Source organism: Poecilia mexicana, unplaced genomic scaffold, assembly GCF_051168715.1.
Source record: "Poecilia mexicana isolate PSO_F unplaced genomic scaffold, ASM5116871v1 scaffold_3, whole genome shotgun sequence".
NCBI classification, from domain to species: Eukaryota; Metazoa; Chordata; class Actinopteri; order Cyprinodontiformes; family Poeciliidae; genus Poecilia; species Poecilia mexicana.
In genome coordinates, this window is record NW_028263372.1 from 5,130,843 (window position 1) to 5,152,953 (window position 22,111).

The 22,111-nt window shown below is 39.1% G+C and overlaps 1 protein-coding gene across 1 annotated transcript; it reads left to right on the forward strand.

The window, feature by feature from the left end:
* Positions 1 to 953: 953 nt before the first annotated feature.
* On the forward strand, positions 954 to 21,903 carry LOC148160143 (A disintegrin and metalloproteinase with thrombospondin motifs 17-like). The gene is made up of 23 exons (XM_088004092.1): positions 954 to 1,166; positions 3,556 to 3,917; positions 5,624 to 5,795; positions 8,180 to 8,352; positions 8,630 to 8,713; positions 8,999 to 9,156; positions 10,273 to 10,316; positions 10,903 to 11,008; positions 12,029 to 12,169; positions 12,324 to 12,474; positions 12,932 to 13,033; positions 13,161 to 13,306; positions 13,507 to 13,676; positions 14,024 to 14,151; positions 14,816 to 14,936; positions 15,395 to 15,475; positions 15,653 to 15,810; positions 16,322 to 16,481; positions 17,997 to 18,132; positions 19,016 to 19,220; positions 19,571 to 19,723; positions 20,568 to 20,712; positions 20,845 to 21,903. Exons 1-23 carry the CDS (start codon positions 1,109 to 1,111, stop codon positions 20,862 to 20,864), a joined length of 3,174 nt encoding a protein of 1,057 aa, XP_087860218.1. The 5' UTR covers positions 954 to 1,108; the 3' UTR covers positions 20,865 to 21,903.
* The last annotated feature ends 208 nt before the right edge of the window (positions 21,904 to 22,111 follow it).

A 22,111-nucleotide genomic window follows, 5' to 3' on the forward strand; every position in this document is an offset into this window, starting at 1 on the left:
TTTTCAGATGCCATTAAAGGAGAAAAGCATGAATGACAAGTTTTAAGAGAAAAAACATTTTTTATATTTGAAAAAAATATAAAGAAAAAACATCCCAACTAGGGTTAATGGAGGGGCTTCAGGAGGAGGGCAGGAAATGGAAATAAAAGACGAAAGTTCATAAGGCCAGCAATGAAAAAGACAACAGTCTACAAGGCTGTTGACAGAGAAGCCAGCAGTATAGAATTTCTGTCAGCTTCAGAGCGTCAAACTGGAGCGACTGGAACTATAGATATTCCCAACCAGCAGATTTCAGTTAATGGGACAGTGTTGTGTAAAACCAACTTTTTGGAGCTTTACATCATGTTATGTTTTTCCCGCATCATAAACATACTCAGAGTGTTGCCTTGATTTTTTTCATGCATGTTTGAGAAATTTTATAATCTCCATGGCAACCATTCAGTTGTGTAAAATGCCTGGGTGGACTGAGTGTGGCCTTTAAGACGCAGCTCGTTCTCAGAGTTGCAGTTTCCAGGCTTCATCCTCACAGAAAACACCTGAAGGAACTGAGCTTTGTATGTGCTACTTCTCAGTTCAATGCTGATTAAAACGTTGTTAAAGGCGTAATAGAGGAGTTGTGTTGTGATGATTTCCTGAAGGTGGAGTTTCAGAAATAGCAGTTAAGTTTTAGAGGACCAATTTCAAGGCATTAAATTACAAAGTCAAATTTCTTAAGTCATAGCACTGTTACAACAACTGAAGGTAACTGTAGTTATTGGATTGTACTAAAATGACACAATAAATGCCTGGAAAACACATAACACTGCCCCTTTAAATAATCATTAGCCAGCCTCAGGTTACTGATGATTATTCCAGCATCAAGTATGCTGAGTTTTAACTTAGACCAGTTTAGCACATTTATTTTTCACATCCACTGCAGGTTTAAAGTGAGCAGTGATTGGAGAGGAGGCAGCACCGGGGCTGCTCCATGGCTGGAGGCGGGTCCAGTCTGCTTACTAAACCGTTTTCCTCAGCGCAGGAAAACTTATCCCGTTGGATGGTTACGGTGAGCGGTTAAACACGTACCGGACAATAAAAACCTATCAGTCCCGTTTTGTGAGTTGTTATCATGCGCTACAGCCATGTCCCCCCTCTGCTCCTCTGTCTGCTCTGCATCGGACTGACGGGTAAGTTCTGACCCGTATTTTTTTATTTTTTATTTTGTGTGTGTGTGCGTGTGTGTGTAGGTGTGTGTGTGCGTGTGTGTGTGTGTACGTGTGTGCGTGAAAAAGTCAATCTGCTATAAAACAAAGTGATTCTCTTTCGGTTGTCCCGTTTGACCAAACGCGGGTCTGATCAGCAGTCTAACAAAAAGCTGCAGTTTACAGAAGTCTGGAGACATCGGGCTGCAGATTTTTCGTTTCGTTTCGTTTCGTTTCTTTCTTTCTTTTTTTTTTTTTTGCGAAGCACCGGTTTTTGTTTGAGAACACACAGAGCTCTCTACCGTCGGCCCGGATCGCTTTGGTTTGTGTGGCTGAACAAAACGCTCTTATTCGTTGTTCGGACCTTTCAGCCACACACCGGTGTGTGTGCCTGTGTGTGTTTAGGTTGTACAAGTTTCTGAAGAAGCCCCGGCCTGTGGGATCCGAGCTAGCCTTTTCTCCCCCCCCACCTCCCTGTCAGGCAGGGACGTCGATAGGCTTGAAGACTCCGGGGGCTCTGTCCCCTAGACTGTAGCATGAAGAGACAAAACTTTTTTTTTTTTTTTTGCTATGCAGCACAACATTGTCTCCTTTACAAAAAACATAAAAAAGTTGGATGATTTCTTTTTTAATTTGCTCAATAAATTAAGCACATTTTGTAAATAAAACAAAAAAGTCAGATATTTGTGTAAAAGCAAACCATTGTACACAACCTGTCGAAAGTTTGGACATAACTTTCCATTGAATGCATTTAATGTCTACTTACAGAATGCCTATCTGAGATAAACCAAAGCTGGGCATTCTGAGGCAAAGCTACCAAATCATCTTAGATTCATTTCACCTCTTCACATTTCTGGAGATTCTGTGTCCCAGTGGGACAAAAATACTGTAAATATTGCTGTACTGCTGAGTATGAAAGATCACTGAATATGAAAAATATTATCAAGATTCTGTAAAAAATAATTGCCAGAAGAACTCCTGTACATATATTCTCACACAAGATGACAGTGTGTTTCCTGTCATGGAGTAAAATTAACAAAGGCAGACTGCAGAAAGATCGAATCAGACTTGTTTTTGTGCTGTATTCAGTCTTCTTTTCATTTGATGCAAACCCCTAAAAATAAGAAAAATGTCAGACTTTACAAAGGCATCTGACCCATCTACATGGGTCATGACTACTCATGACAGCTTTTGTTTTCCTGTGGAAGGTTCTTAAGGAGGAGCTTATTAAAACCAAAAGTCTGCAGAACCTTTTCACATTAAGCTAAATATTATTTTAGATAAACAGACTTTAACTTAACTGTTCAAAGTCAATCCGTTTTGAAGCAGGATAGATGAAACAGGCTGAACAGAGGATCCTTTCTCATGTCTTTGTTGCTTTCGTATTTTCACATTTTTTATTTGTTTATGGAAGTGTAGTGTTGCTTCAGTAGTGAATAGCTGCATATAATGCTTTTTTTGTGTACAACAGTAAAATAATTAAAATTCTTTTTCGTTGTTTCTCTTCCTGTCAGCTGTGTGCCGCTCTAACAGCTGCTCAGAGCGGAGCTGTTTTAGTGATCTAGATAGATAGATAGATAGATAGATAGATAGATAGATAGATAGATAGATAGATAGATAGATAGATAGATAGATAGATAGATAGATAGATAGATTGACTGATTTTATTGCAGACTCAAAATCCAAATCACATTAAAAAGAAAAAAGAAAAACAATCAATAAAATAACAGAATAAAAAGATTAGCCTCACAGAGAAACAATGTTCAAATGGACTAAACTTACATAGTGTTTTCCAGTCATTTTCAAAGCACTTCACCCTAGAGTCACATTCACCCACTCAGTAGTTTTGGGCATATCAACATGTGAAAGGAGGAAGCTGGAATCAAACCTACAACCTTTGGATCACAAGATGACTACTCCACCCACAGAACCACAGTTAAGGTCCAAAATCTGTAGAAGCCTTTGCATTAATTACACAAAAGAAATTAACCACTTTAAAAGGAATTTGAGTTTACATGCAATTAATACATTAACTTTGACAGCACCACTATTTTTAAAGAAAGGATTTATTTATGTATATATTTTTAATTATTGAATTTATCACATATCACTGTTTGCTGGAAATGGCTGGAAGGTCATTTAAAACCTGATCTAAGGAGAACAGTTTAAAAACCAAAGTATGAGACAAGTGAGGGTGTGGAGGGTTACAGAAAAGAGAAAGAGAGAAGACTTTTATGTATTTAAATGCTAACTATGAATTTAATGTTACAGAATGCCTATCTGAGATAATCCTCAGCTGGGCATTCTGAGGCAAAGCTACCAGCTGGCCTATATGTAGCTGCAGTGTTTAACTGGACATTGTTTCTGCCCACAGCTCAAACTGATGTGGAAACAGCTGAGGTGATTCCCAGGCTGCTGTCCAGCCAGGAGACGTATCTGTCTGAGGATCCTGCCTACAGGCTGCGGCGCCATCATCAGTGGCCCTTGGATTTCTCGAGTAAAGAACATTCTGAGGCAGAGAACGTTATTGTGTCGCTGTCAGCTTTTGGAAGGAGTCTGTATCTTAATTTAACACGAGACCGCAAAATTCTTTCAAGAGATTTTGTAATAGAGGAGAGGCTCAGGAACCAAAGTGTAGTAGTCAGACATCTGTCCATGAAGCAGCTTTGTTTTTACTCTGGCTTTATCATCAACCATACAGACTCTCTGGCATCACTAAGCTCCTGTGGCGGTTTGGTAAATCTATCTTTTGTTTTCAGATAGCTGATAAGGTGTCATGATGTTCAAATTAATCAGTGAATTCCATCTTAAATCAGATGATGTGGTTACAGGCTAACCTGTAATGCGTATATGTTTCTCTCTATATACATATAGTTAATCATCAAATTTTTCATATCTCTGTCAGATTTGGGTTTAAAGTAATCTTTTATTTTACCAACATGTTTCCTCTGACTGGATGAAATATTGACATGTGGAGCATTCCAGCTTAGTTTTACTATCTTTTAAGATTGTCTCATTTCATGAAATAAGCAAAGTCTAACTATGAATCTAAAACTCTGCGTTTGGAGAATTGTGGGATTAACTTGTCCTAAATCTAACCTAAAGTGAGCAGGGCCACACAGAGAACTCCTCAATGTCTTCATTTAACAACGATGGAGCCAAAATAGAAAAGCTGCTGTTTCCCGTAAATCTGGAGGAATCGGTCATATCTAGAATGTAATTGAGGATTTCCACTCTTAATTGGAAATCAGATCTTTGTTGGATTGGATGTCACTGCAGACATGTGTGGGTTTATGTGTAATCTCACACTCAAACAAACCAGAGACTGGCTATCCAGTCTCTGGAAAAACTGAGTTTTTCAAATTATTGAAAAACTCAGTGTTCATCAGCTGATTATATTTTTAAGAATATATTATTAAAAAGGTCAAATCAATCCAGAAATCTATCTCTGGTAATTTTGTGTTAGTCATTAACATTGTCATGGTGACCCCTGATGGCAAATGCAGACAGACTTTCTATCTATGAACATAGTAGATTATTTAAATGTACGAGCGAGGCTTTCTGCAACAATTTACTCCTGCTGAGATGGGAAAACAGTAATTTTTACAATATAATATTTATGGACATAATTTCTAGTTGCAGTCAATGTGTTGAGGAGAAGCGTTTTGGTTGAATCAGGATCACTTCTCTGCTACAGATTTTGTACAGGAACAAGAAGGAAGGGAAATTTGTCAGATGAAAGAAAGTTTTCATTCAAAGCGGACGGACAAGCCCAGTGATGTTCAAAGTCACTTTCAATGACATGGAGGTCCCACTAAAGATGTTTTAGCTTTGGTTTGTATTTTTTTATCCATTGGGAATGATCTTAAACTTTTAATCAGCTGATGAAAAGCCTGTTTGACTGTAAAGCCTAAATCCCCAGCCTGTTTTTTGCTCCTGTTTCATTTTTTTCCTTCATTTTGCATTTTGAAGCTCAACTTACAGCTTTGTTGAGACATAAATGCACAAAGTATGAATATGTGTCATTTTTTCCCTACCCATTTAATAAACTGTACAGTTAACCCTTGCTGGGTCGCTGAGAGGCCAGGTGGAGTACACCGTTAACAAGTGTTCACTCCATCAGGGCTTCACAGGACCAGACCAGCGTATTCTGACACCCAGGGGGAATTTAGAACAGCCACTTACACTAACATGCATATGTTGTGATGGTTGGAGGAAGCTGGAGTACCCAGAGGAGAACCTCACTGGGATCTGAATCCAGGACCTCCTTGCTGTGAGGCAAATGTGCTAACAACTACTCCACTTTCTTTGAAAAAAAAAAAGTTCAAATATTGCTACATTAAAGGACAGAAACAAGAAGGTGCACCGACAGCTCCAGGGCTTTTTTCCTCAGAAGCATCTCCACATTGCAGACCTTTCATTTGATGCATGTTTCTGCACAGACTGGGCTAATTCAGATTGGGGAGGACAGCCTGTTCATCCAGCCTGTGGGTGAATATGATCCATCGCAGACTTTCTCTGGAATTAAGCACCAGCTGGTCCGACACCGGTGCTCACCGAAGAGCTCCCCTGGTCAATGTGCCGACCAGCCCATCCACTGTGGGACTGCAGGAGGTAAGAGACACCCAGACGCAGAAGGGGCTGACGTTCAGCCCAGGAGCCGGGTTCACACAGGCCTTTTATCTGACTTCACAGCCACCAACAATCAGTCAAAAATGTATCATATAAGCAGCTAATAAAAATCTAATCAAATATTAGGAATACAGACCTATTACATCAGGAAGGGACATTAATCATTTTTTAGATCAGCTGTATCCATGGAGAGCCAGAATCCCGCAACTTTTAGGTATGGCCTGGAAATAAATGGGGAAAACTGCCTCACTAGCATGCAGCCAGGCTTTACACAGAGCTCTGCTAATGAGTTCATACTGGAGCCAGATTTGTTGAAGCAGAGAGACGTTTAAAGGTCACCAACCCTCAGGACTGGAGTTTGAGTCCAACTGCTTTAGACTGTTTTCAGATGTCACAAATCAAAGGTTTGGACCACAAACCTTTGATTTTAAGAGGTTAATGAAAGGCGCCGTGCTAACCCAGTCCCACACACTGCACATTCACCTGGCACTATTTTACTGGGTCCTGCTCTACTCTCCTGCTTGTCCTTCTTCTCTCGTCGCTCCATTTTCATTTCTTTCTCCTCCTGTCTCTTTTTTACAGTTCCATGATGCCAGCTGATATGTCCCTGTCTGTTACTTAACAGCAACAATGATAATCTTTATAGCATTTTTACCAAAAAAAATATGTTGTAGTGTTAGAATACAAATAGAAATCAACTTTAGTACTCAGGAAGTGAATTGTTTTCATCTGTATTTTTCTTGAGTTGTTACAGAACTGTATATTGATGGAAAAAACAACAGGACAAGTATTTACACAGTCTGTATTTTCTTTTTAATTTTGAATAAACTCTCTCCTAACATGTTTTCTTTAAAAATGTCTACCTCCTGCCTTTCCAATGATTATTAACAAGAAGAACCTCAAATGGAGAGCTTTTTGGATTATGATATGCTTTATCCAATTTTCTACATACAGCATATCACCAAAAGTGGTGGCTAATACATCCAAATCATTATTTTTTTATACACCCACAAATGTATAAAATACAGACCTAAGGCATGCAAACTGTGTCCTCCAAACTTTCCATCTCATTGAATGGTGCGTTGACATGAGTCTATCTTGAGTCTACTTTTAGTGGTGAAATTTCATAACAACTAAAAGCTTCTCAGTCAACTGTTGGTCGTATCAACTCAACCACATAGTAGAAGTCCATATAAAATCACTCATGGGTTGAGTAGATGTGAGGTTAGAGGTTAATGACTTTTTACAGAATTAGTGGTTGCAGTCCTTAAAAACACACTGCAAAACGACAAAATCTTACCAAGTATTTTTAGTCTAATTTCTAGTGCGAATATCTCATTAACTTCAAATAAGACAAACTAAATTAAAATAACTTTTTCAGGAAGATGTAGAGGCTTGTTTTAAGTAAATAATTCCTTAATATTCATGAAAAAGTACTAGTTACATTGACAAATAAATTAACTTGTAACATGGGAAAAATGTCTTGTTATAAGTGAAATAATCTGCCAATGGAACAAGTACATTTTCATGACTATTAACAAATGGTTTACTTAAAACAAGCCTCTATATCTTACTAAAAAGTTATGTGTACATTAGTTGGTCTTATTTGAAGTTTACTAAGATATTTGCACTAGAAATTAGACCAAAAATACTTGGTAAGATTTTGTGTTTTTGCTGTGGCTTACATACCATTGTAGAGAGCCTTATGAAGCTGGTTGCCATGGTTTCCATCTGCATCCAAGCCTTACATCACCAAGTTCAATACAAAGCATCGGTGTGGCTTTACAATGCCAAGCATCATGGCATGTCCCACAAGACGGGACATTTGATCGCTGGGATCAAATGTTCCAGCGACTAAACGCCGCTGGAACATTTGATCTGGATTAGGGAGTCAAGCTTCTCCATCAAGTTTTCCAATGGACAGGTCTGGATTTTCCAAGAGAAGGCAGCTGCCTGAATGTGTTTTGCTAAATGTGACTTTTGGTCCAGGGGGAATCATGGTGTCAGGCTGACTTCATGAGTGGGGCTCAGCTTCTTACTTCCAGTGAAAGAAACTCTAGATTCTTCAGCATACTCAAACATTTTCAACAATGTTATGCCCCCCACATAGTGAGCAACGCTTGTAGAATGATGTCTGATGTTCCACATGACTGTAAACCATTCCATAAATAAAGTCCATAGAGATGTGAATGGCCATGAATCAGCACGGTATCATCTGCATCTGAAGAAATCTCAACATGATTGCAAACTAAAAGTTTGTCATTGATTGAAAACATATCCCAGACTCAGTGCTTCGGATGTTTTGGTGAGCAGTTTTTGTCTCAGATATTGTGTATAAGTTTTGTATTTCTCCCTGCTTGTTGCAGGGCAGAAAAAGAAGAAGAAATTGAAACTGGGTGAAGAAGATCGCACCAAGAGGAACACCATGAACTTACACAAAACATACACTTTGGAGACCGTGGTAGTGGCAGACTTCAACATGGTGCAGTACCACGGTGCTGAAGTGGCACAAAGATTCCTGCTTACCGTCATGAATATGGTGAGAATTCCAGGAAGGACTTTGAGTCAAATCAGAATATTTAACGGAAAGTCACGACATTTTAGTCGAAAGATTGATCCAATACATATTTAAGCTCAGGTTAGACAGAAAACACAATGATTTTTATTATAAACTGAGAAAAGTAGTTTATCCTCCTACTAGAAAGTCAGCTTTCCTGATGATGGAAATTACATAAAATAATGTTCAAACATGTTCGGCCTTACAGCACAGCTGCTAAAGAAGTAAAACATTCAGCTTTCTCCCTCACTGTTATCAGGTTAACAGCATGTTCCAACACAAGAGTCTGGGAGTTAAGGTCAACATAAAAGTCAATAAACTGGTTTTGCTTCACACCAGACCGGTAAGTTTTGCTTCCATCTCCTTTTACAACTTTAACATCCTTAGTACTTTGATGTGTGATCATGGTTATGGATATTTGTAGAAAAACACTACAAGGGGGTAAGTGCTAATAATAATTTTAGCTTCTAATGTTATTGCTTCCAGTTTTCTGTTTTTCTTTGAAGCTATACTATGACTGAAGCTATGTATATGTCAGGAATAAATAAGATTGTTATTTATTGTTATGTATATTTTAATTTATATCTGTTTTTGTTATTTATATTTCTTGTACCTGTTATGTCATCAGGAAAAACTAAAGATAAGCCACCATGGACAGAGGTCTCTGGAGAGCTTTTGTCAGTGGCAACATCAGGAGTTCTCAGTCCCTCGGTACCTCGGTACCAACCACATTACAGGTGGACGGTACGACGTCCCTCCAGTGGACACGGCTGTTCTGGTCACCAGGTATGCAGTCTACACCCATTCCAAAAGATAGATCATTAGAAGTCTCCTATCTGTTGTATTAAGTCTTGATGCAGCAGCCAGAAACAGAGACAGACACCAACAGATGGCAATGTTTCCATTTGTTCAACACATCTGGTAGATTCTCACAAAATGAAGATCAAACCTCCAGATGGTTTGAACTTACCAGCTGTTGTTTTTCAGTCAGTGATATTTTAAAAGGGATGAGTTTGAACTCTAGTTCTTATGCAATAAGATTCTAGTTCTTTGATTGTAATAATAGTAATAAAAAATCTACATGTGGGGGAGAAGAGTGGTAGCTCCTTTTCAGCCAGCTGACTGCCAGTGCTCAGCAACATGGTGGAGGTGCTCCTCCACCATGTTGCTGAGCACTGGCAGTCAGCTGGACCACAGGAAACTTGTTTAAATGATCAAGCTCTAGGAATCATGTGAAATGTCTGTAGTATTGAAACTGCAGCTTTTCAAGAACTTGCTGTTGTTCTTGATTCTAGTAATGGCCGATGGCTGCAACTAGTGTTGATACAGGGAGTATGAAAAATAGTGATGGGACTTTAACAAGTGAATTTTAATTTGATAATCAACAAAAACAGTAACACTAAATTAATCATAGTCCAATTTACAAATGTTCTCTCAGTTTGTGGCAAAAAATGCATTTTTCTTCCACTGTTTTTTTTTTTTTTTTTTTTGCAACTGTGTGTTGAGCCAGCAACATGTGAGACACTGATTGAAAGATGTTAGATAAACTGATGGATGAAACTGGCTCTCTGTGCTGGTGACTTATAATAGGGCAAAAAGGTAATTTAGAGGAAAAGCGGGATGTCATTTTATCAATGTATTTTAAAAATGATTTTTTGCTTAATTAAAATTGTACAACAGCTCAGCTAAAAATATTTAGGCATTTTTAAGGTCATTTTGATTATCTTGTTCCTGAACCATTCTGCCTCTAGCAGAAGTTGAGTACTGAGATTTATAAACACTATTAGAATAAAGCAGTTTCCAAATGTACAGCTTTTCACAAATCCTTGTTTACTTTGTCTGAAATCTTAACTTGTTGTTTTTAATAACTCAGTGTTGTAATTTCTTTGCTTGGTCTCTCAGGACTGATTTCTGTGTTCATAAAGATGAACCCTGTGATACAGTCGGTGAGTATGTTTTACCTCCTCTTCTCTCAAGGTCAATTCTCATATGGGATTCTTAAAATAAAGAAAATTCCAACACCATTCCCAGTAAATAAAATGCACTGAAACAAAGTTATGTCTCTTTTTAGTAAGAACAATTTATAAGAGAAATATTAATCACATAGTCACTAAGTATTTTCAGGGTCTAAGCTAAAATTGAGCACAGAGATTACATAAAATGAAACACACGCAAAATATATTAATATTTTTTGTGTACATTTTTCTGAAAATTTTAAAAGGTACTTTCTTCTGTTTTTGTTATTTATATTTCTTGAATTTGTTGATATTGTACGAATCAATGTTAAATACTTACATGTCCATATATGGCAGAAAAATACTCAGACTCTCATAGGGCATCCTAACTGTTTCACAAAGTAAGGATAGCTTTCCAGAATGTGATTTAATCATTTGCATTCTATATACGATTGTTCATTTTGTTCCCATTTGTGATCCGCTCAATAAAAAGGTTTATAATAGATGACCCGACGTTATGACCCTGCAACATGTTGACTAAGATGTTTTCACACTTGATCTTTCCTTTGTGTTTCAGGTATGGCTTATCTGGGCGGTGCTTGTAGTGCAAAGAGGAAGTGTGTATTAGCAGAGGACAATGGACTTAATCTGGCCTTCACCATTGCTCATGAGCTCGGTCACAAGTAGGTGGTGCCCAGACTCATGTCATGCTTTTTGAATGAAAAGTCTTTTTGTTATTTGTTTGTAGCAATGCTGACAAAATGTGATACTGCTGCAGCGTAATAAAAAATTAACCTCAGGAGAAATGTATGAGCTCAGTATGTTGGAAGTAAAGACTAAAATATAAAATACCTTTTCAATATCTCTTTCTGAACACGACATGTTTTACAGAGTTTGTGATTATATCCCAAAGTTAAAATCAATGTGTGATAGTATGTAATCTGTGTGAAGTGCATTTCTGCATGGAGACATCAGAAGGAAAGGCCGGTCAGGGAGACAGCTTTCAGTTTAACATGAAGTTTCACACATTTTTTTCACGTGTTACAAGACAAATCATGATGTTTGTTAGCTATGTTCTACAACGTTTCAGTATATTACAAGCTCACCCAGTCAGTAAAAAAGTAAACCTCCTTCCAGGTTATTTTAAAAATAAACTGAAAGTAATGCATGAGTGGAGAAGCCACAAGATTTTCCACAGGGTCATTATTTAAGAAGAAAAACATCAAAATAGAAAAGCTGAGCCTGAGAGACACTGCCTCTGTGGGGTTTAGGAGAAAGTCAAAGTTAGGTTGTTATGTGGTTGAAATTAAATACATTTTCAACATACATAATGTTTCCTATTCAATCCCGAACAGACACAGAAGATTGTTTTCATTACAAAGCCCACATCTGTTCAAGTGATGCTGACACATTCTGAAGTGTCACAGTGAATAAATTCAATTAGAGGGAAATTAGAAAGAAGACTGCTGGGCTTTTAAGGAAAAGGCAAACTGGATAAAAACAGGAAAAGCGAAAAATGATGAAGAAATAAAACTGAATAACACTGGGGGTCATATGAAGGGTGAAAATTTAGTCTGATGTAAATAGACAGAAAGGTAAGTGGGGTAAGTGTATTAAAGCTCTATCTCATAAAAAGAGAATTTCAGATATTTGGGATTGTTCCTCTTTAACCACTTTGTGATGCATTGATGATTCCCCCTCAGCATGGGGATGAGCCATGATGACGACCATGCTAACTGCACCAGCCACTCCCACATCATGTCTGGTGAATGGGTGAAAGGCAGAAACCCAAACAACCTGTCATGGTCCTCCTGCAGCAGCAGCGACCTGCAGAATTTCCTCAGGTCAGAAAGTGTCTCTCACTAGTGATTGTTTCCTTCAGGACCTTACAAGCTAGTGCACAACTCACAACCATCACTCAAAATAAAACAAGGATAGATTTGCAAACATATATTTTGGACTATATTCCTCATATGAGTATTGCTTTCACTGAAACAGATCTGGAGCCAGCATGTGCTTACGCTACACAGACCCTAGTAGGCCCTACAGGATGCACCTGTCCTCCAAGCTTCCAGGGATGCACTACAGTGCAGACGAGCAATGCCAGATCCTGTTTGGAATCAATTCCACTTCCTGCCCTGACATGGAGGTACAACATGCAACTGATTCCTCCATCATTTGCAACTGTATGTCAGTTGACATTTAGCAATAAATGTCAACTGCTAATTGCTGCAGACTAGCGGCTGCAGCAATTAGCAAACACCTGGATGAACTGAGAGTCTGCTGAACGGTTGTAAACAGCATAATGACATGTTGAAGGCAGAGTGTTGGAAAGAGGAGCTTTTTAAAGAGACAGAGGTCCAATTTTAAGGCATCATACTCATCGTCTTTTAAATCATTTTTGATATATGCACCATTTTCATAACAACTGAAGGTAATATAGTTACTTCATTGTTTTACAAAAAACATATAATATTACCCCTTTTAAAAAATTACATTGAAAATGAAATAAAAATGAATCAGAAGCAATGTCTGCCAATTTGTGACTCCGCTGGCTCTAACACAACATCCCCGCTCTCTACTGTGTGTCTCTGATGGTTCTTCAGCATCTTATGTGTGCTGGCCTGTGGTGTTTAGTAAATGGAGATCCTTCATGTAAGACAAAACTCGATCCTCCTCTGGAAGGAACAGAGTGTGGAACAGACAAGGTAAGATCCTCAGAAATCCACCAAATGTTCCTCTCATCATTTCACAGAACCTTTTCTCAGAGGATGTGCAATGTTCTCACATTTCTGACTTCAACACAGTTGTGAAATATGAATGTTTCCTTGATAGTGGTGCAGAGGGGGACAATGTGTCAGTAAGGCTCCCATCCCCCAACATGTGGATGGAGACTGGAGTCCCTGGAGTCAGTGGAGCATGTGCAGTCGGACCTGTGGTACTGGGGTCCAGTTCAGGCAGAGGAAGTGTGACAACCCGCCGTATGTTTCTGTGTGCATATGTGTTTATTTTCTGCTATACATTATATTGCATTCACCAGCTGAAAAGAGACAAACAAGCTAAAACTTGGTATTATTCCCAGTATTAAAAACCCATACTGCAGGAGATTAAAAGGATGGAGACAGCAACCATCTCCATCCTGAGACTAACTATAATTAACTTTGACTCCTTCTGTCTCTAGGCCCGGTCCTGATGGACAGCACTGTCCAGAAGCCAGTGTGGAGCACAAGGCATGTCAAGGCCAGCCGTGCCCCAAAGGGGCCCCGAGTTTCAGAGACCTGCAGTGTCTTTCCTATGACCAACATGCCAGTAAAAGAAAGGGCAGAGTTCTGACTGCGTTCATTAATGATGGTGAGAAACAAACACAAAAACAAACCTCATCGTGGTTAGTGTGCACTGCAGGAAGGAAGGGTTTGTAGTTTAAGGCTTTTTCTGTCAGAAGTTTTAAAAATGTATGTAAATCTTTTTTTTATAAAGTCCTGATCTACTGAATTAAGCTTAATTAAACTTAGACCAAAAAAAAACAACAAAAAAAAACAAGAATGTGTAGCATAACAGAGGCTGCCAGTTTTCATCTACTGCAGTTATCTTTTTATAGCTATTCATAGTAATGTAGTTTAACATTATTATTTGTATGTTCATCTTTCATTTCTCCTGCTAAAATTGAGCTGTGTGTGTCTGTGTGTGTGGATGAGCAGATAAGCCATGTATGTTGTTCTGCAGCCCGGTGGGTCATGATGTCCCAGTCCTGATGGCTGACAAAGTTATTGATGGCACTTCCTGTGGGCCTTATGAGTCAGATCTCTGTATTAAAGGGAGCTGTAAGGTACGCATCAACATGACAGCTCTAGTTTGTGCTGCTGATGAGGACATGGGTAAGGTATCCAACTTATTCTCATATCCCATGATGCTTTGCATGAATAATGTGCCACAATTTCAAACGGTTGGAGTAATTATCCAGTGTCATTGTAGGTGCATGTTCAACCCACACTACTTGAAGCCACAAGTTAAACTTTCTGTGATTATAAATGAGATCACAAACAGATTTTTAGCTAAATTACAAACCAGCTACATCAAAAATACAACAGTTAGGCACCAGAACCGTTCTACTGGAGATTTCACTATCTTCCCTGAAGTTGCACTCAGTCAGTCATAGCCACCTGAACCAGGAATAAATTGACTTTTAGTCCCAGTGTTCAGTGGAACGTTTAGATCTTGAACTAACAGATGTGACTAAAACTAAACCCAGTCGAGTAAGAGCCCAAAACATGTTGGGGGAGAGGAGGGCTTGGTACAGTTCAGGAAAAACAGAGATAAATTATGTAATTATGTCTTAAATTAACCCTACGTTATGGCAACTGTTAATTCCTTGCAAAGACTTTGTGAATACAGTTTAGCCACAAATACATTGTCTCTGGTTATTCACACATGAACTTGTAGAGACTCTAACTTCTCCTTTGTGACTGTTGGTTTTTTTTCCCTATGAACAGAAAATTGGTTGTGACGGCATCATTGGCTCCTCAGCAAAGGAAGATACATGTGGTGTTTGCAATGGACATGGGGACTCCTGTAAAATTGTGAAAGGAGACTTCAACTACACCAAGGGAATGGGTAGGTGTGTCAGTTTTAGTATCAGACCTCCATCATGCATTTAGAGCTGGGTCAACTTCACACAATACTTTCCATCTTTGACCTTTTTTTAATCTGAAAAGCCAGCTCTCATGTTGACAAATTACTTTTCACACACCTGACATCTATTTTGATACGGCTGAAAAATCATCTCATACTATCACGAAAACCTTTTAGCAAAAACATGTTTTTTTAATTGGTGTGTTTCCATGAAGCAAATTTATTTTCGTAATTTCAATTTGCACAATTTTATGGTAAATAGAAATGCAGCTGCTGACTTTGCAGCAGTCCCATATATTGAGCAGCATGTGGCAAAAGTGTAAATAGATGACTATTTTCTTCCTTTCTCAAAACTATCAAATCAATATTTGTGTTTAAACTACACAATAATTCACTTCAGTTAATTTATATTTCTTCTTTTGCTTGTTTGTTTCTGTGAGGCTACGTTGAGGCTGTGGTGATTCCTGCAGGAGCATGGAGGATCAAAGTCATGGAGGACAAACCTTTACATAGCTTTCTGGGTAATCATGTCTTGGATCACTCACCACAAATATATCTTGTAAATCTGTACTTAAACAGATAGGTAAAACACATTTTCCCTTGTCTTATGGATGGAACATATGACAAATACTGACTTCTTTGTGTGTAAATGTTAAATATCTGTTATTCAGAAAACTCAATCTGTAATTTTCCTATAGCTCTTAAGGACTCCAGCAAGAGATCCATCAACAGCGACTGGAAGATTGAGCTTCCGGGAGACTTTGAGCTGGCTGGGACCATGGTGCGATACGTTAGAAGAGGACTTTGGGAGAAGATTTCTGCCAAAGGGCCGACTAAAACTCCCTTACACCTAATGGTAAGGTGGGCCAGTGAGTGGGTGGGTTACACATGCCTAGAGACAAAATGTACTCTCAGTGTTTATAATTAGTCAAAGAAGATTTGTTGAAGCAATACCCTCTCACTAAATATGAAACTTAAGTTTAAAGGTGGGTAAGAGTGGGTTCTCCCTCCCTCAGTCAAAAAACTGATAGAGGGAGTCATGTAGGTGAGCTGAGCATTAGGTATGGGTATGTACAGTTGTTTTTCCTGTGTTGTCCTGTAATGGACAGGCGGTTACCCCCAACATCCCATAACTAAGCGGGTATAGATGATCAATGGATGTATCTAACTATTGATCAACAGCTGGCTGAAATAAATTGACAGGACATGAATCAGTACTATAATGATAAAAAATCATATCCATGAGTGAAATAGGCTCCAGGGTTAGCAGCAAAGGTTAGCAGCAAAGGACAATGTGAGGAGAATAAATGTCACTGGCCCATTAAGACTTGCTGAGCCTTCTTCAGTTCCTTTCGTTGTGATTGTAGGTCCTGCTCTTTCACGATCAGAGCTATGGGATCCACTATGAGTACACCATACCTGTGAACACGAGCCAGGAACGGAGCAGTGAGAAACAGACAGAACCAGAGTACCTCTATGTCTGGGCTCACAGTAGCTGGCAGAACTGTTCTGTTCAGTGTGGAGGAGGTAAGAGTTCAACATTATTCACAGAGCCATGCCAAGGTATTTAATCCCCTTCAGGTTCTTTCACAGTTGCAATACGCACGTTTTCTTTGGTGTTTTTTTCTTCTTTTTTTTTTTTGCTCATGCAATTTAGCACTCCTTATTTGAATCCATATTCCATCAGGTCCTCAGTAAACTGTCTGAGCTGAGATAGATCAGTTAAATAATTGATTGAAAATGCTTCTCACTGAAATGTTGGCCTGTGTGATTATTATTGTTTTTTACTGCATTATGTATATAACCTTTACAGAAATATGTTTTTTTTACATATATGTTAAAACTGTAAGCATGTTGTGACTGTATAATAATATGAGACAGATAGTCAGTGAAAAGCTCGAGCTCCTCCTCCTCCCTGAGCTACTATTGATGTCTGAAGAAATGCTGACCAAAAACAACCAATCAGAGCCAGGGGGCTGGGCTTAGAGCTGTCAGGCAATGCTGCTCACTGTGCCAATGGAGGAGAAACAACTTCTCCTTTTGCTTGTGTGTTTCTGTCAGGCTATGTTGAGCCTTCACTTGATGTGAAGTTACATCATAGACTCAGTTACTCAAAATGAGAAGTGAAAGAATAAAAGCTGAGATATTCTCCACAGGTGATTGGGGGCCCTGCTCCGTCTCCTGTGGTAACGGTCTCCAGCAGAGACCAGTGGTGCCCAAAGTTATCCACTGTCTTAAGTGGCTATGCTGACTAGCTTTAGCATTTCTGGCAGGCAATGTTGTGGTGAACCAGCTATAGAGTAGCAGACAACAAGGGGCAGATGGTGAACACGAGAGTGATTGACAGCGCTAAGACCTGCATCCTGACTCCGATTGGTTGTACTGGGAACACTGAGAGAAGACAGAGGAACTCATTTTTTTCCCCCATAAATTATCTGTCTGTCACGACATAATGATAATTTTAACAAATATGTGAAAAGCATTTTTTTTAAAAGTTACACACCTCAACTTTAATGCTCCCATGTGTTTGCAGTGACTGCATCCAAAGCAGAGTTCAAACAACGAGTTGGAACCAAACTGCTTGTTCTTATCTGCTCTCCCAGTTTTCCTTGCTCTGTCTCGCTCTTTCAGTTTTCTTTTTTCTCACATATACTCACTTCATCGTTATACAGTGAAGATCCTGAATAACATTATCCTTTGTCTAGCTTGAAGTGAGGCTTGGACACATCTACAGATTTGTTAATGTCTCTTTGCTTAAGTGGGGGGTTTGTCTGGGTCTGGTTATCATCTTCAGACCTGACATCAGGAATCAGATGCTGTGCTGAGTGGGGATATTATTGTTATCCATATTCATTTGTTTTTGTTTTTATTAATAAGTCAAATAGTCTAAAGTTGTTTTCAGTATTCCATTTTGTTCGTCATAATTTGTTAGTGATTCAATCCTATACTCAGTATTCATTTTTTGGGCCAGACAAACCTTCCCTGGTACTTTGTAGACTGCAGAACCAGTGGAGAACTGACCCATGGTTGTGTTTCATGCAGGTGAGAGGAGCACAGCGGTCTCCTGTATGAGGACAGTCAACAACAGCATGGAGGTTGTCAGTGATAACTACTGTCGCCCTGAGACCCGGCCCCAGGCCAAGGTGCAGCGCTGCAACACTCTGCCATGCCAGTACAGGTCAGCGTCCCAAACACACACACACACACACGCACGCGCGCACGCACACACACACACACACACACACACACACACGCACACACACACACACACACACACACACACACACACACATCAAGACATCTTAGACCACTGGTTTAACCAACTGCATCCAATAATGGCTCATTAGGTGACCTAAGAAGAACACTGACATGCTGAGGAGGTTGTTACTACAGGAAGAGAACTAAAACATGCAGGATGCCGGCCCTCCAGGACCCATTTTGGGCACCACTGGACTAGACAGCTTTAAACATTTGCAGCCAGACATTTACAGTAGAGATATTTCCATTCTGAAGTGATTCTGTTTTCTATCAATGTTTGACATTTGATGCAATTATTATAATTAATCATTTATTATTAATGATATTATTAGAAGTCAGTGGTTGATTCAAACAGCAGGGTTTCCATAGAAACTTTTAATCTACCTGTAATAATAATCTGCGCTTGATGATAAATAGGATTAATTGAATGTATGTGTGAATGAATTGAATTTTTTTAAGTGCCTTGAGTTGAGACAGTGTTTGTTGTAAAGTGGTGCTATAGAAGTAAATTGAATTGAATTCAGTTTTTCTGCTTCTCTAATCTGGAGCAAACTTCTAGAAAACAATGAGTTTCTTTAAACCAAAGATAAAAACCAGTTAGATTAGAGTTGCCTTGTTCAGTCAGTAATAACAGGAACATCATTCAGTTTTAAACTGAGCCTGTTAGTCACTGACGTTTTCCCGCATTGACAAGATTACTGAGATTGCATAGAAAACTTGATGTGAAGTTACATCATATGTGTCATAGACTCAGTTACTCAAAATGTGAAGTGAAAGAATAAAAGCTGAGATATTCTCCACAGGTGGGTGGCAGGTGAGTGGGGGCCCTGCTCCATCTCCTGTGGTAACGGTCTCCAGCAGAGACAGGTGTCTTGTGTTTATCCCTCACTAAATGGCTCACTCATCCACGCCAAGGACAGGGACTGCCACGGGGGCAAACCTGTGGGGCAACAGAACTGTGAGGGCAACTTCTGCCTTCCGGCATGGGAGGCCTCAGACTGGTCACAGGTAGTCCAACACTCTATGGGGGGAGAGGAGGAACTCTTTGGTGCTACTTAGTGCAGAATTTACACTAGATTGTTACAGTAGGTTTAATGAGCTAAGTTCATTATTTGTTAAAAATACTAAATAATCTATGTTTAAACAGTTCACAGCTGTCTAGGGTGGATTTGGAAGGTCTGAGCAGACGTGAACCTTCTATTGGTGTAAGGTCTCTATGTCTCTGAGTAGAAACGCCTCCTGAAGGCTGAATGCTGGTCGAGTGTCACAGAGTTTATTATATTACAGTTGGAACTTTATGTATATAAAAATGTTGTATGTCCTTTATGCTTTGATAATATTTTCCTTACCATTTCCAGTGTTCATCAGCCTGCGGTCGGGGTGTTCGCACGCGGACAGTGCGGTGTAGAAGCCCAGATGGAGAATGTGAGCCCGATTCCAAGCTCAGTCAACAAGAACCCTGTGAGGAAGACGTAGAATGCTTTGAATGGAGGTTTGGAGACTGGTCCAAGGTATGAATGTCAGTCAACATATTTAGTGTATGGTTAAAGAGAATGCTGGCAACTTAAAAACAATCTTTATTCCTCGCTTTGCCTTAGATTTTCTTAAGCAGATTTTCCAAGTTAAATGTCTGAACTTGCATCACTATTACACTGAACCACTTTGTTTTTATGGCTGTTAGATACTTATCTATCCATGGTGCAGTAAACATTTAAACATGGCGTGGTCATCCAGCTGCTCACAGGTGTGGAGTTCACCTGTTCAGTTCTAGTCATGATAGAAAAGTCCAGCCATCGTAGCATTCAGGAAGGAGTAGAAGTCTGTGTCCCAGAGATGAAACTGCTTTAGTGTGGAACTCATAACTGACCCCAGAACAGAAGCCAAAGACCTTGTGAAGATGCTGCTGAAGCCAGTGAGACAGAAACATTATCCACAGAGAAACGTGTTCTGTAGCAACATGGGCTGAAAGGCCACAGAGAGCAGGAGGCCATTACTGCAAATGAAGCACAAGAAAGACAGATTGCAGTTTGCAAATGTCCACAGAGACCTTCATATTTGGAGACATGTCTAGTTGTTTGATAGAACTAAAGTGGAACTGAGAAAAAAACAGGAACGCAAGTAAACCTGAGAACAACATCTGACCTGAACGGTACGGGGGTGGCTGCATCATGCTATGGGGCATCGTGTTATATTGCTGTTGCATTTCATAAAACAGATGCATCATGAGAAACGAACATTATGTAGAAATGTTGACGCAACACCTAATTTTATTTTGTTCTGTGTAAGCTTCGCTTTTCAACAACAGTTAAGCATAAAATGAATGTAACATAATGGATGACTCTCTGGCCATTTCAGTGCTCATCCACATGCGGAAAGGGTCTACAGTCACGAGTGGTCCAGTGCATGCATAAAGACACAGGTCGTCATGGCGACAACTGCCCACTAATGCTGAGACCACCAATTTACCGATCCTGTTACCGTGAATCCTGCTTTAACAGAGGTGATGTAAACTCTGCTTCTGTTATGTTATGTTATGTTCTGTTATGTTATTCAATTCCTTCAGTTAGTTCAGTTTGGAGTACAGATTTGTTGCTGTAGCAACAAGTTTGCTAATTTTGTTGTATTTTTACAGCAAAACCAGCCGATGCCTGAAGATTAACCCTCATGCTGATAGGATAGTTCCTCTGCTCTGAAGCCCCCCGGCTGACTGGTGGACAAGGGAGAATACATCACCTCCACAGCAGCTGGTTAAATGGATATTTTCAAGTCAAGTTGGGTTCTTTCAGTTGTGGAGCGAAGAGGATCTGTGCCAGACGTTAATCCTTCCCACTTCATCAGGAAAGAAGCTTTTCTTTAAGATGAATTGCACATTATATTTGATCATATATTTGATACTTTTTTTTAATTATAGGTTAATGTCTGTGTTTCCAACATTAAATTACAATGTAAAGCACAGACCCTACATTGTTATGGACAAAGAAATCTTGGAATTTAAGAAATTTGGAAATCAAAACTTTAGAAAGAGTAACTTTTGGTGCTTTTGCTCCAAGCTGCATTTATGTTTAATTTAAACAATAACAGAAATACTTGATCCTCCTGACCACGAGGTCCTGATTGATTTTATGTACTGTGTTTAATGCACGGGGTTGTGTGGTAGTTTTGGGTCTAAATACTGGTGCTATAAAAATATGAGACGGAACTAAAACCCAAACTTTGTCGTAAAGATTATATGAAATGATGTTGTGATAGTGAAGATGTTTCTTTGCTAATGCTGCTGTAACTCTGTATACCTGTATTACAAACACTTCAAGTAAATTACTTAATGCATATAGTTTAAGCTTAAGTAATGTTTAGCATAATCAAATACATTTTCCTTTGTTTTTAAATTGCTTGTTCTGTCCAACAGAACATCAGACTGTCTCATGCTCTGATTGGAGCATGAAAACATGCTTTCATCATGATTGTGAATCTCAGTAAAGCTGCATGTCAATGTGTATGAAAAAATGAAAAGTATTTTGAAATCCCTTTTCAGTTTTTTTTTTTACTAATAGTTTCCAGCTAACAACTATTTGCTGCCTGTAATCTTGTCTTTCTTCTTTTTCAATTTTTTTTTCATGTATTGGTCTATATTTGTGTAACCAAAACCTAATTATATTTTTCAGTCCTATAAAAGAAAACTTTTACAATTTTATTACATTTTCTTTTTTTACAAAAATAGTGAGAATATTTATGACCGCTCCATAAAATGAACATCAACCACAGCTGATATTTCTAGATGTATACTCCATCTCAGGCTGCACAGTGGTGCCGTTGGTAGCACTGTTGCCTTGCAGCACGAAGGTCCCAGGTTTGAATCCCAGCCTGGGGTCTTTCTGCCTGTTCTTCCTGTGTATGTGTGG